This window comes from Thyridium curvatum (genome assembly GCF_004353045.1).
Source record: "Thyridium curvatum strain D216 chromosome Unknown NODE_23_length_467585_cov_82.455940, whole genome shotgun sequence".
Lineage (NCBI taxonomy): Eukaryota > Fungi > Ascomycota > Sordariomycetes > Thyridiales > Thyridiaceae > Thyridium > Thyridium curvatum.
The window spans coordinates 111192-125684 of NW_022156778.1; the positions used below are offsets into that span (position 1 = coordinate 111192).

Consider the following 14493-nt stretch of genomic DNA (forward strand, 5'->3'; position numbering starts at 1 on the left):
TGTGGATTCACAGTCATCGGTAGTGGAATGGAATTATGGTTTCTATATCGCTACCAGCATTTGGGCGCGCTGGCCGGAGATAATATACCAGGTTATCAGTTCCCTCTTATGTAAAGGGTCATCTTTGACCGAAAGCCTTCAAGGGTTGACAGATGATGCTTGTCAGAAAGAGACATTTGATTATTTCGTACATGCTTGCTTTGTAGCAAGAGCGACCCTGTATTGCGACTTTTCATCGCCAAACTTGACAAAGCCCCCTTTTCTTTTTTGGCATCCGGCGAATTGTCCCTTTTTTTTTCGATATACATGCCGGCCAGATGACTTTGTAGAGCCCAACCCCCCATGACGCCTTTCTTGATAGCACTGGTCCTCAATGATCGGCCATCCCATCATTTGCAAGAGAATCTAAACGTCTTCAAACTCCAGGTCATCCTCATCACTGTCGGCCTCTTCGGCCTTGACGGCCGCCGCAGGAGGCTCTTCCACCTTCACCTTCTTGACCGGACGGTCCTCTGCACCCGGCGTGTTGCCCCCAGCCGGTGTACTATCCCCGCTGGATGCTTCCCGCTTGAGGTTCGACTGGCGGAGCGGCGAGGGCACGGCGGGCACCGAGGTGGGCGCCAGCGCGCCGGCCGTGCTCGCCGGTGTTCCAACAGCCGAGTTGCTACCGGTCGCGACATCTACATCCTCAAACTCGTCTTCGTCCTCGTCCTCGTCGTCAGTCACGCCCTCTTCCTCATCCCTGGCCTTTCTGGCCGCCTCTTCTGCGGCCTGCTCCTTGATGCGGGCAAAGATGCTGGCCATCTCGGAGCTGTCCTGGTCGTCCACGTGCGACTTGAGGTTCGGATCCTTGACGTCGGTGGTATCGTTTCTGATGGCACCGACGGACGTCCCATCGACCTTGTACGAGGCGCCGTCAATCGTACTCCTCTCCATCCAGGCAGGGAGTTCGTTTTGCTTGGCAAGCTTCTCCTTACGAAGCCGCTCTGCTTCCTTCTCTTCTTCTGACGGGCCATCTCCCTTGTTGACAATGACAGACATGGACGTCGGGCCGGTGTTAGCGAGGCCCTTGACGGCGGTAGGTCTTGCCGGGTCAACGGCGATCGTCTGAGCAATCTGGTGCTGCGCATCGCGGACGACTTTCAGCCTCGAGTTGAATGCGACATCGAAGTTGTTGTCCGGGATAAAGACCGAATCGATACGCGGTAGGAGGTCGGTGATAAACTTGAACTGGTTGTGCATACGAGTGCTCTTTTGGTGGCCGGTCGACTGTCGCTCGACGTCGTGGGTCAAGACGGATCCGCACCTGTGACAAAGGAAGCCGGTTGGGCCCCAGTTGTCGAGAACCTGCATCTGTGTCCATTCTGCCTTGCACCGGGGGCAGAAGTACTCCTTCTTCTCGCTGGCCGGGACCGTTGTGCCTTGCATGTCCTTGTCCATCTTATAGACGCGCCATTTGATAGCATCAATCGTTTGCCGGTAATCGATGTAGTAGTATATCCGGTTGACGGGCCGTGCAGTCTCGCTCGCCTTCTCGGGTCGGGAGTGTCTGTGGTACGGCACTGGATTAGCTCTAGGCGCATTGGGTGGGTAGCATGTCAGAGAACGCACACTGCCAGGCATCGAGCGTCTCGCAAGAAGGCGCAGAGCTTGTGCAGGTCTTTGGTGTTCATGCTCATCAGATATGCCAAGTCATCATCGCGCAATCTAGAACGTCTATTAGTCCGGCTCATCATGTGCGCAGGCCATTCCAGTCGCCGTGGACATACGCAGAGTGAAGAACGAGGGCGTCGATGACGAGGATGTGTCGGGTTTCGTAGAAGGCTCGCATCACCGTGCGGAGAAGTTGCTTTGCGAGGTCCATGGCGGCTATGTCTACAAGAGATCGAAGAAGGTATTCAGAGTGCTCTATCGATAGCGGTAGTCGAGGTGTCGAGGACGCTCAAGTCAGATCGAGGTTGGAGACGAGGAGAGAGGTGAAGAGCGGTAGCAATCGCGCTACCTGAAAGGATGTGTTGGATGTCGCATATCTAGTCGGTAACGAGCGACCTACAGCGAGTAGATCCAGTCGGGGAGGAGGAGTGTTCGCGATCCAAGGATCGTCTGACAAAGCCGTCAACAATAGATGAGGGAGGCTATTGTCTCTGAAGCGCAACAATGCCTAGCATTCAATAAAGAACGAGGCTGGCTGGGTAAGGGAAATGAACACAAGCGAATGGAATTAGGCCTCAACCTCTTGGGCCACCCAGAGTCGCTTTTGATGCCAGATCCCTTGTTCCTGGTCCTGCAAAGGAGTCGATTGCTGGGACTGGTGAGAATTGTTGAAGTTTGCGTGGTGGGTTGATTTGATAGCTGGGCGACTAGGATAAGGTGCAGCTACGGAGTACAAGGCACAAGCTGCCTGCACTGTTCTCCACTAAAGTCGATCCCTGCCTCAGGTCGCTCGGCACACACGTGCACAGAGTTTTGACAGCTCCCAGCAAGAGTACCGAGCTAGAAGGTGTGACATCACATCACTGCCGGCGCTGAGAGCCCCGCAACTGAGTGATTGATGCCTCTGCGGGGATCTGGACGATGTTTGTAAGGCAAAGGGCTCACAATATCGAATGTTTTGACTGTTTTTTCTTTTTCTTTTTCTTTTTCTACCTTTCCACTCCATGAGACTTGCAGCTCTGGAATTCAGGGCCAGACATACTTTTGATGTTCGGTTCTGCACCACTGCTATGTCAGCATGCTTGAGCATGCAATAATTGAGAATGACTACAGACAGCGGGAGAACTAGCTCGGTGTGAGACGGCTTGCTTAGTGATGTGCCATGGATTGCATCACCAGTCGGTCACATTCGTCCCGTCTTACTAGCTACCTTTCGTTCTATATATCCAACTTCACTTTCATCGAATCTTACCCTGACTTGACGTCTGGCCCCTCTTTGCGTGTGTTAGCTGTCTCTGCCATTCGAGAGCTGGCAAATCCCTCCCGTCATCCAGCCATTGACGTGAATACCAACTCGACAACGCTATGCTAACGATGCATCGGCTTTCAAGCTTCAAAGGAGTTTGTGCTTTACACCAGCCAATGTCACGCTCGTGTTCATGACCATGGCTCTTGCATTCCCCACAATCTATCTCTTGCCAACTCATCTCACGCACGATGAGCTCCATGAGGTGGAGGAGCAGATACCAAGCCTGACATATGACGCCAACGAGGCTGAAGTGATATTGGGGAAGGTCTCCCGCAGAGAACGAGCGCTCTTTGAGCTTCGCCACCGGAAAATAGCGACTGAGGATATACCGATCCAGGCTCGGATTCAAGCTTCCTCGCCTTCAAGCAAGGCGCATGCTGAAGCTCCTTCGAGTCCTGCAAGCGCAACTAGCACAGTCAGCACGCTGGACACGTTATGGGATAGTGACCATGGCATTGACGATATCACCTCTGGTGAAAGAGTGGGCTCGTCTACACAGACATTACCAGCGGAAGCCCCAAGAAAGAGGACTGCTAGTACAAATATCGTGAGGGTGGTGAAGCTTGCCTGGTTCACTGATTCTGTAGCCGAAGGCAAGGTTCTCCCCGTCGATAAGTATTTGGTCTATGAGGGCCGTAAAATCAATGCCGAGAGTGCAGCAAAACAGCCAAAGAGTCCAACACCAAAGCCGAAGGAAATCTTGGCGAGAGCAGCTGCTGATGCTGCCAACACCATACCGTCTCCATCAAGGCGACATGGACCTGGCTGGCGGAGGTCGCGAGAAGCAAGAAGCTCGCCTGCTCCCCGACCTCCCGCGTTGTTGTCACAGACGACATCGGAGCATGATATCGATGAACATCTACCGCCCATACCAGACTTCTTGCACACCACCTACTCTTGCCAGAGGCCGACCCCAGTCAACCCACCAAATGAGGACTTCATCGAAGAGCTGAAGAAGATCCGCACAGTTCGGACACTGACAGGCGACAAGATCGGGGTCCGAGCCTACTCTACGGCGATTGCAACCATTGCTGCCTATCCATATCGACTATTAACAGCTGCTGGTAAGTAAATGGCACATATTGGAGTAGTAGCATGGGCATCTCCTTGCTGACCATGTTCTCAGAGGTTGGTCGACTTCCAGGATGCGGCTCTAAGATCGCCGTATTGTTCCATGAATACAAGGAAACGGGCTTCCTACGCGAGGCCAAGGCTGCTGAAGAAGACGCCAAGCTTTCGGTGCTCAAGCTGTTCTATGAGATCTGGGGCGTGGCAGAGACGACCGCCCGGGAATTCTACAAGCGGGGATGGCGAGATCTTGATGATGTCGTGGAGTACGGATGGAACGGCCTGAGCCGGGTGCAGCAAATCGGCCTGAAGTACTACGACGAATTCCAACTCAAGATCCACCGCAAAGAGGTTGAAGCTATAGCAGAGATCACCCTCGCCCACGCCAACCGGATCCGCAAGGGCTTCCAGATGGTGATTGTTGGTGGCTATCGGAGAGGCAAAGAGATGAGCGGCGACGTCGACCTCATCCTCAGCCATCCCGACGAGTCGGCCACGTCTGGGTTCATCGAAAAGATTGTCTTGAACTTGGAGAAGAACAAGTACATCACACATACCTTGACTCTCAGCATGAAGAACTCGGAGCGTGGGCAGCACCCGGTGAGCTGGAAGGGCAACGATAGGAAGGGCCCAAGCTCGGGTTTCGATACATTGGACAAGGCGTTGGTTGTCTGGCAAGATCCGGATTACCCGGCGCATGATTCGGGCGGCACGCCTCTCAAGAAGAACCCGAATCCGCACCGGCGTGTCGACATAATCATCAGTCCGTGGAAGACCACCGGCTGCGCAGTGCTGGGCTGGACGAGCGGCACGACATTTCAGAGAGACCTGCGACGATACTGCAAGAGAGAGCGAGGCCTCAAGTTCGACAGCAGCGGTATCCGCAGCCGTGCCGATGGTGCTTGGGTTGATCTCGAGGATGCTGGGATGGGAAAGGCGCCCGACATGGTCACGGCGGAACGGCGCGTGTTTGACGGCCTGGGCCTTGAGTGGAGGCCCCCGGAGGAGAGATGCACCGGCTGAGAATGGAGCGCGAGAGCGGTATTAGTAAGGCTGGATAGGCATAACTTGGAAATATATTGAGCGGAAAGTTCCCGGGATGCCCTCTATACTACCTCGAGCGGGATTGGAATGACGAAAGGCAAGAAAGCGAAAGATAGATCGGGGCTTGCAGGGTGCTAACATGAAGCAGCCGAGTGCCGTCGTAGTGAAGCTACTAACCGGGGTTTGAGACTTCAATGTTGGCTGCTCAGTGCACTATCGGACTTCGGATGGTCAGTATTCCGTTGAAGTCTCCGATTGGTGCATTGCCACTACCGTGTCTCCATGATCGCGGCCCTCGATATGTGAATAATTATCCAACGGAACACGGAATGTCTGGGCAGTGTCCGTGTGCTAGAAAGGGGGCGTGTCTGTCTGTCTGTTTTGTGTTGTTTCTATCCATTTCGGGGCGCTTCTGCCGTGATCAACGAGAAGCCGTGGAGTACTGTTACCAAGCTTTCCCCACGGCCCGCCTCTTCGCAGTGCAGAGCATGGCCATGTTAGTCAACTAGTGTTAGCCGTCATTGCATACGTGGATTGTAGGCCTAGCTTTTTAGTGCCCCGGTCAAGGGAGCATGGGAAAGGTCGTATTGGACTGGATGCATCGAAGAAGTATAAATCGAGATAGGGTAGCACACCATTTCCTCCTTGTCTTTCGCCTTCTCGACATAGGATCAAAGGCAACATTGGGCATCTTGAATTGACCTATTATATTTCGTATTCTTGTTAGTCTAGAAACGTCATCATGGTTCTCACTATCACCCTTCCCACTGAGTACAGGTAAGCATATTGTGCCACAGGTATGATGGGGAGCAACCCACAAGCAGACAGCTAACCGTAACCTTTAGCTACGTGCTGGCCGTGGCGTCATCCAGCTTCCTGCTGGGCACTTACCACTACATATTGACTGCCGTGGCGCGCGGCAAGGCCAAGGTTCCCTACCCTGTCGCTTATGCTTCCAAGGAGGAGGCAGACAAGGACCCGGCCGTGTTCAAGTTCAACTGCGGTAAGGACTGTGCCTCCTCTTGAGAGACCGGCATCCCGACGACTGACCGTCCACATCGCAGCCCAACGCGCGCAGTCCAACTTTGTCGAGAACCACAGTGGTTGGCTCGGCGCCCTGCTCATCTCCGGCCTGCGATTCCCTGTTGCCAGTGCCGGGCTCGGTGCCGTTTGGGTTGTGGCCCGCGTTCTCTACGGCCAGGGCTACACCAGCAAGAAGGGCCCCAAGGGTCGCATTTTGTAAGTGCCTTTCTTCAAGGCTATTGTAGGCGTATTGCAGATACTAATGGCAAGCTCTAGGGGCTCAAGCCTGGCCAGCTTGACTGACCTTTCTCTGCGCGTTATGGCAGTGTACACCACGGTCTCGATGGTGCTGGCATAGAAGGGGCGGCTTTCTCTATCTGTTTGAAAAAGTGCAAGGGTGAATCTCAAGTCTGTCACCGCATGGAGAACAAGCCCAGGACGCATGAGCGACAGGCTTAAGAAAGACAGAGACAGTGTAAGAGAATGTAGAAGAAAGGAATTCGTATATTCGACAACAAGCATAGCATCTTGCCTGAGAAGCTGCTAGTACCATTGAATTTTGGTGTTTAATTCGAAGCCCAGTGCTCGTAAGATGGTAGATATAATGCAATGGGACAATGCACTCGAACAGGCTCTTATAAGCAGGCCATGAGAGATGAAGTTGAATTAGAGTAAGCCAAGTTTTCTTACGTGTAAGCACGTAATGAGGGAAGGAAAGCGCACAAATCGGCTTCACCTCGCACACGATTTTGGACTAGTGAGGGTGCGCTGATTCCGCTCGAAGATTGTAGGAACTGGGCTGTATCCTCCAGTGGTCCTCTCGGTGCTGGGGGTGGGGTCCTCACTATGGCCATGGCCGGCTGTTGTCGGTTGCCCACTGATGTTGGTAGGTGGTGAATGCAGGCAGCCCCAAAGCTCCAGCTGGGCTGAGAGCAGCCACAGCTGGCGCCACACAGGTAACCTCATCGCACCTGTCCTTTTCGTGGGGCCGACTTGCTGTCCTTAGCTGCGCGTGCACGAGGATCTCACCGAATTTCCACCTGCCAGTCAGATAAGGACCGTCCAGCTGTTCTCTTCGACAGCAACGGTCGCTGGCATCAAGTCTGTCTGACATTCATTCTTTGTTCTCGAGGACACCCTCGCATCCCAGTTCAGCCCTCGACCAGATCAAGCGACGACAACATGGACTACGAGGCTCTCAAGGAGCAGTGGAGCGAGATTGAGGACCGCGATGGCGTTCGCCTGAGCTGGAATGTCTTTCCAAGCACTCGCATGGTCAGTTTATCGGAACGAAGAGCTCTTGGCTCGCCTGTACGATGCCCAGGACTAACCCGCGCTGTAGGAGGCATCCCGTCTCGTGGTCCCGATCGGAGCTCTCTATACCCCGTTGAAGGAGAAGCCTGATACCCCTCTGCTTCAATTCGAGCCTGTCACATGCAAGCAGCCCTGCCGTTCAGTTCTGAACCCTTACTGGTGCGTGAAGAAGCCTGAACGAAACAGCTCAATTCGATACTGACTCTCCGCTTTAGCCAAGTCGATGTCCGCGCTCGTCTCTGGACGTGCCCCTTTTGCCTTTCGCGCAACCCTCTGCCTCCCCATTACAAGGACATCACCGCCAATGCGATCCCTCCCGAGCTGCACCCTTCGAACACGACTATTGAGTACAGGCTCTCTCGACCGGCACCCAGCCCCCCTATCTTCCTCTATGTCGTTGATATGTGCCAGGAGGAGGACAGCTTGGCTGCCCTCAAGGAGTCTCTGATCATGAGCCTGAGCCTTCTGCCCGAGAACGCTCTGGTCGGTCTGATCACTTATGGCACCATGGTAAGTATCCACGTTGCATTGCCTGCGAGCGGCATTCTGACCATTTTCTAGACCCATGTTCACGAGATCGGCTATACCGAGTGTGCAAAGTCCTATGTATTCCGTGGCAGCAAGGAATACGGCCCTAAGCAGGTCCAGGAGATGCTCGGTTTGACTCAGCCTGCCCTGCGTCCCGGCATGCAGCCGCAACCCGGCCGACCCATGCCCATGGGCCCTGCCGCACGATTCCTGCTCCCGGTCGCGCAATGCGAATTCCAGTTGACCAAGGCGCTTGAGCAGCTGCAGAAGGACCCTTGGCCCGTTGCCAACGACCGCCGAGCTCTTCGTTGCACCGGCGTTGCTCTGAGCGTCGCCGTCGGTCTGCTTGAGTCGTCCTTCCAGAATGCGGGTGGCCGTATCATGCTCTTCGCTGGCGGTCCTGCCACTGAGGGCCCGGGCATGGTTGTCGGTCCTGAGCTGAGGGAGCCTATTCGCTCTCACCACGATATCGACCGTGACAACATCAAGTACTACAAGAAGGCTCTGAAGGTGCGTGAAAAGCAGTGCGCTTTGCCGACTTTGCCACTGGCTAACGAGGTGTACACTTAGTTCTACGATAATCTCGCCAAGCGGACTGCTCACAACGGACACATCATTGATGTGTTTGCGGGCTGCCTTGACCAAGTCGGTCTTCTCGAAATGAAGGGCCTGTGCAACTCCACTGGAGGACACATTATTCTCACTGACAGCTTCACCTCCTCCATGTTCAAGCAGTCCTTTGTTCGCGTGTTTGAGAAAGATGGCGACGACAATCTGCTGATGGGTTTCAACGCTGTCCTGGAGGTGTTGACCACCAAGGAGCTCAAGGTCACGGGCCTGATCGGACATGCCGTTTCGCTTAACAAGAAATCGACATCCGTGGGCGAGACCGAGTGTGGTATCGGCAATACGTGCTCGTGGAAGATGTGCGGCATCGATCCCAACGCGAGTTACGGTATCTACTTCGAGATCGCTCAAGGTGGTCCTCAGCAGCACGCACAGGTCCCTCAGAAGGGCATGATGCAGTTCCTCACGTACTACCAGCACTCCTCAGGCCAGTTCCACCTGCGTGTGACTACCATCGCCCGGAACCTCAGTGGCCCATCAGGCGACCCGGCCATTTCCCAGTCTTTCGACCAGGAGGCAGCTGCAGTATTGATGTCTCGGATTGCCGTCTTCAAGGCCGAGGTGGATGACGGTCCGGATGTCCTTCGCTGGGTTGATCGGATGTTGATCAGGCTTTGCTCAAGGTTTGCCGACTACCGCAAGGATGACCCGTCGTCCTTCCGTCTTGAGAAGAACTTCACTCTCTACCCGCAGTTCATGTTCCACCTGCGGAGAAGTCAGTTCCTACAGGTCTTCAACAACTCTCCTGATGAAACCGCCTTCTACAGGCACGTCCTGAACCACGAGGACGTGAGCAACTCGCTCGTGATGATCCAGCCCACCCTGGACTCTTACACCTTTGACCAGGATGGTGGCCAGCCCGTACTTCTGGATTCCACCTCCATCCAGGCCACCCACATCCTGCTCCTCGACACCTTCTTCCACATTCTCATCTTCCACGGAGAGACCATCGCTGAGTGGAGGAAAGCTGGCTACCAGGACCAGGAGGGCTATGAGAACTTTGCCGCCCTCTTGGAGCAGCCCATTGAGGATGCTAAAGTGAGTCCTCCCTGTGCTGAACGCATCGAAGCTCTAGCTAATTTGTCACTGTAGGATCTCATCACTGATCGCTTCCCGCTGCCCCGTTTCATTGTCTGCGATGCTGGCGGATCGCAAGCTCGCTTCCTGCTTTCTAAGCTGAACCCGTCGACCACTCACACTACGGGTGCATATGGCGGTGTTGGAGCACAGACGGCTCAGACTATCTTCACAGACGATGTCTCCCTGCAGACATTCATGGACCACCTCATGAAGTAAGTTCGGTGTCTCTTTGGTATACAATATGGACCAAAACTAATCTCGTTACAGGCTGGCCGTGAGCGGTACGAGCTGAGGGAGAGAAGCCAATATGAGATGATGAGCAGCGGTGGATTATGAGATACATGCCTTGTTCCTGTATTCCCGGTGTTTGTAGAGAAAAATATGCTATTCAAATTCTGAAACTTAACCTCACACGTACCCCGGTGCTTCCACAACCTTTGTGATTGATCGTATGTGATAGTCCATGTTATTAGCAACCCGGCCCGTCTCCATTTCATCATATCACCAGTCTCCACCTGGTTCGTCGAGGTATCAAATGCCTGGCTAAGAATATCCCAAATTGGTGATGACTAAGCTAGCGTCGAATTGCCAGAAAGTGGAAACTGTGGCTGTCCTTAGTGTGGCTTGTGCACTTTGTCCTGTCTCTTTCTACTCTCGCTTAGTCCCCACCCCGCGAAAATTTCAAGCCACACCTTCACAAACCCTGAGATCCCACACATTATTTTTTTCGAGATCTAATTCTGCTCAGCTGCCACCTTCCCACCCCATACCCAGCATCAATCGCATCTTCAATTAGCCAACGGACAAGATGCGTAAGTTCACCAGAAACACTCGAATTGCTGCTCGAAAGACTTGAATGACTGATATTCTTTTTTACAGCTCCCAAGTTCGACCCCAACGAGGTTAAGGTCATGTATGCAACCACCAATCCCGAGTTCCTCGCGAACATTCCACGAAGCCGACATTGAACTGACATTCTCGAAATAGCCACCTCCGTGCGACCGGTGGTGAGGTCGGTGCCTCCTCGGCATTGGCTCCCAAGATCGGTCCTCTTGGTCTTTCGCCCAAGAAGGTCGGTGAAGATATCGCGAAGGCCACTGGCGACTGGGTATGGAAACCTCGATCCGCACACGACTAGGGAGGCAATAGTTTCTTACATACTGGGTTACAGAAAGGTCTCCGCGTGACCGTCAAGCTCACCATCCAGAACCGTCAAGCCGCCGTCTCCGTTGTTCCCACAGCCAGCTCCCTGATCATCCGGGCGCTCAAGGAGCCGCCCCGCGACCGCAAGAAGGAGAAGAACATCAAGCACAACAAGTCAGTCTCTCTCGATGAGATCATCGACATTGCGCGGACGATGCGGTACAAGTCCTTCGCCAAGGAGCTGAAGGGCACCGTCAAGGAGATTCTGGGTACCGCTTTCAGTGTTGGCTGCCAGGTCGACGGCAAGGCCCCTCAGAGCGTCATTGAGGCAATCGATGCTGGAGAGATTGACAGTACGTCCCCCATTACTTCCCCCATGTGCGACACAGATGGGTGAGGCTAACCATGATCGCGCAGTTCCCGAAGAGTAGATTATGACCTGGCGGGTTGGGAATCTTGGCATGTGATTAGGAGTTCAGGCTTGCTTTATATCAGGCTTGCCAGCCACGGCGAAATAAAAAAAGAATCTTGTCCGAATATCTCGTTGACGCGCGAACACGCAACGATGCCACTACTGAATCGAAAGGGATATACACCTGGCCTACACTCTGAGTTGAACTGCGCTCCATGTTCAATCTCAATTTCAGTGCTGAGGAAGATTGATTGTCGTGGCCCATTACTCACCGCGGCTCCCCTACTACTTCGGTAGAGGTGGGAGCTGAGGTCCATATTCGAGGCCAACATTTCTTTTACCGACAAAAGATTTGTTATCAGAGAAAGGAAGGTAGGATTGAGATGAGAGATGCCATTATAGTCATCATCCTCTCTACGGATGACCCTTTGTAGAGAATCGCAAGGTGAGACAACCGATCATGCTCTGATATTGGGACGACTTGTTGTAATACATGATGACAATATCACATTGACACTGTATCACTGTAAGAGCCGGCAAAGCCGAGCGAGCTGTTGGGAGCTGGGGAGCTGGAAAGCTGTTTTGGGACAGATTCACATGCAATGTGGCCATTAGCTAGGACCCCAGCCCAATGCACGGAAGCATCTCGATGAATAAAGAATGAGTTAATCAGACAAGCGGTGTCATGTCTTGGTAGCAATTACATCTTCATCTATCGTAAGAAGCTCGAGCGAAAGATAAAAGATCTCATCATATTGTAAGCCACGTTCGTCTATGCTCCAGAACAAGCGCAGAAGCATATCAGGTCTGCAAAGGATATCGATGTGGGAGGTGGGATGTAGTCAGACAAAATTCATATAGCTACCCTCAAATATACCTACTAGCGCGCCATTCTATTTGTCTCGTGTCGCGGGTGGCTGATAAGGCTGCGGTGAGAGGTACTACGATGAGTTGCAATCCCGTTGTGGTGTACAGAGTACCTCAACTCACCTCCTCTCGTGGACATAGGACGGACGGGTACTTGGTTTGATGTTCTTGCTCGTCTAACAATGCTGCAACAGTACATCACGGGCAGGCACAAGCTTTGGGCAATCATCCATCCCGCTGGGTTTTTTGCGTGTTGCCCACAGCCGAGAGGACACTCTTAAATGCATTCGCCTCTTCCCCCCTCCCAATCCCAACGCATAAATGCAGGCGCAAGGATCCCGTCGTATCAATGCTGCCACATCTTGAGACTGGGAAAAGCAAGGTGTAAATGAAACATGATTCGCATGTGGAGCCCTCTCTCTCCTCTGTGATGGATGGCAGGCGCCCAGAGATCAGCGTTGGCGACGACAGGCAAACCTCCTCCCAACGGCAAGTCGCCTTTTGCATCCCGGTCAGCCTTGGTCGAAAGGGGAGGCCGGCCGAGGATGGAGGTGTGATGCAGCCAGACAGAAAGCACCGCTTCTGCATGCAAGGTTTGGGGTGTGCTGCCACCCACACAACGCACTGCACCGCGCGCACACACACACACACACCCCGGACCAGTCTAGTCACGGTATTACGAAGCGCAGGATGACAACAAACTCGGGCAGGGCAAGGCAGGCAAGATTCTTGCAGGTTTGTGCCACCACCGCCCGGGAGGACTGGCATCTTTTCTTACCACGGGGTGGAGCCCGGGTTGCGGTGGGAGTTGGAAGGAGGTGCCAGGGCAGAAGACACAAAAAGCAGGGTCAGTGACGGCTGGCGACTGGACGGGCGGGCGGGCGGGCTGACCAGGCGGCTATGTGGTGGTACTTCGGGGGCTTTGCTCGTGGTACTTTGTAGGAGGGTGGTGGTGACATGGTCCTAAGTAGAGGTGACGGGCGCGAGGGTTGTTCATTGTCCTTGTCTCCTGAGTTTTACTTCTTGTCACCGCTTGCCTGTTCTTTCTGCATCTTTCTGCAGGGAAGAGATTCCCGGAATGGAGGAGCCGGGGATCAAGACAGGACGTGCTGAGGTGTTGGGAGTTGTGCTCCGAGTTGGTAGCGGCAGGTTGGCCACTTGGGGAGCTGGACCGGAGGATGTGTCCATCCCGTCTCCATGGGTGGGTTGTGGCTTGTCTCGTCTCTCATCTCCCTCTCCCTCTCTCTCTCTCTCTTTCCTTTCCATTCTTCACACTTTCTCTGCCGCCTGGCGCAGGATCCATCCGTGGGATCGCCCAAATGCAGTGCTCAGAGGTGCATGTGGTAAATTAGCGCCAGTGGGTAAGGTAATCGCTGAGTGGGCTCTGTCCCCCTCTGGGGTGGAGTTTGGGAGGGGCAGAATCGCCGGCTTCTCTGCCAGTTCGGGCGCCGATCAAATAGATGTCTGCGTGGATTGGGGCTAGGCCAGGGCCACCTTGTCAATCCCTACGTGTGCTGTTTGTTCCCATGCGCTGGATAATGAGCAGCAAAGAGGGTGTGATGGTGGTGGTGGTGGTGAGTGAGGTGTACAGATTTGGTGTCTGTGGTAGCCAGCCTGTCAGCCTTTTTCAGCGCTTCTTTCTCGTCTCCCTCCTCTTTTCGCCGCGCGTCATAAAATACCCATCATCAGCATCATCATCCCTCCTTCTTCGGTTGTCAGCAACGGTCGGGATGTTAGAGTGCAGCGCGCGCCACACATAGCAGTACCGTGGTAAGGTACATACCAAGGGGGCAGGGGGGCCACGGTCTGGTGGCTGCTAAAACGCTGGTCTGATATTAGCTGGAGGGTGGTGGTGCATCGGGCGAGCTATCTTAGGTTTGCTGGGCCGGCGGTAGGGCCTCAAGTGCTTGGTGCTAGGGGGAGCAGCTAGGCCCGAATGGCGGTTTGGTAGGTCCCGGGGGCGGCAAGCACGGCTTCCCCCACGCAGGGCCAGCAGGTCTCCCGCAGGGGGCCCGGCGTGATGCTCTAGTGCCAGGACCCTCACCTGTGCTGATCTCTGGCCGCTCACCACTACCGCTGCTGTTGCATCAATACTAGGCAGCTCAATCCATGGTTGGGGTTGTTCGTTTTCTGCCATGTTTGTCAGTGCCAGTTTCCATCAAATAAAGTAGTTAGATGCTCTAATCACCTAGGTAGGTAGGTAGAGAGGCGGTCTAAGGGCATGTGCATAGCGCAGGGCGCCCCCCTTAGCCTGCATGTCTGAAAACACAAACGGCCCTGCCCTGTCCAAAGTGGTACTTTGTATCACAAGCCCTGGGCGCCAGTGCCAGTGCCAAATGCCAGCCAGCCAGCCAGCCTCACTGGTAGGTGCCTACCGGTATTCGTGTCTTGGTTGGTCCGCGAGCCAATGCGAGAGCAAAAACAC

The 14493-nt window shown here is 54.1% G+C and overlaps 4 protein-coding genes across 4 annotated transcripts; 3 read left to right on the plus strand and 1 right to left on the minus strand.

Annotated features, from left to right (window-relative positions):
• Window positions 1-405: 405 nt before the first annotated feature.
• E0L32_004682 (uncharacterized protein) lies at window positions 406-1864 on the minus strand (the record flags this gene model as incomplete). The annotated part of the gene is made up of 3 exons (XM_031139119.1): window positions 406-1549; window positions 1612-1707; window positions 1770-1864. 3 exons carry the CDS (start codon window positions 1862-1864, stop codon window positions 406-408), a joined length of 1335 nt encoding a protein of 444 aa, XP_030996835.1.
• Window positions 1865-3098: 1234 nt separating this feature from the next.
• On the plus strand, window positions 3099-5053 carry E0L32_004683 (uncharacterized protein; the record flags this gene model as incomplete). The annotated part of the gene is made up of 2 exons (XM_031139120.1): window positions 3099-4026; window positions 4089-5053. The coding sequence occupies 2 exons, from the start codon at window positions 3099-3101 to the stop codon at window positions 5051-5053; spliced, it is 1893 nt and encodes a 630-aa protein (XP_030996836.1).
• Window positions 5054-5816: 763 nt separating this feature from the next.
• On the plus strand, window positions 5817-6455 carry E0L32_004684 (uncharacterized protein; the record flags this gene model as incomplete). Its single annotated transcript, XM_031139121.1, has 4 exons — window positions 5817-5851; window positions 5920-6077; window positions 6139-6313; window positions 6374-6455. The coding sequence occupies 4 exons, from the start codon at window positions 5817-5819 to the stop codon at window positions 6453-6455; spliced, it is 450 nt and encodes a 149-aa protein (XP_030996837.1).
• Window positions 6456-7279: 824 nt separating this feature from the next.
• Window positions 7280-11220, plus strand: E0L32_004685 (uncharacterized protein; the record flags this gene model as incomplete). The annotated part of the gene is made up of 11 exons (XM_031139122.1): window positions 7280-7372; window positions 7440-7570; window positions 7627-7921; window positions 7973-8449; window positions 8510-9604; window positions 9659-9858; window positions 9914-9927; window positions 10526-10559; window positions 10634-10754; window positions 10818-11142; window positions 11207-11220. The coding sequence occupies 11 exons, from the start codon at window positions 7280-7282 to the stop codon at window positions 11218-11220; spliced, it is 2799 nt and encodes a 932-aa protein (XP_030996838.1).
• Between the last annotated feature and the right edge of the window lie 3273 nt (window positions 11221-14493).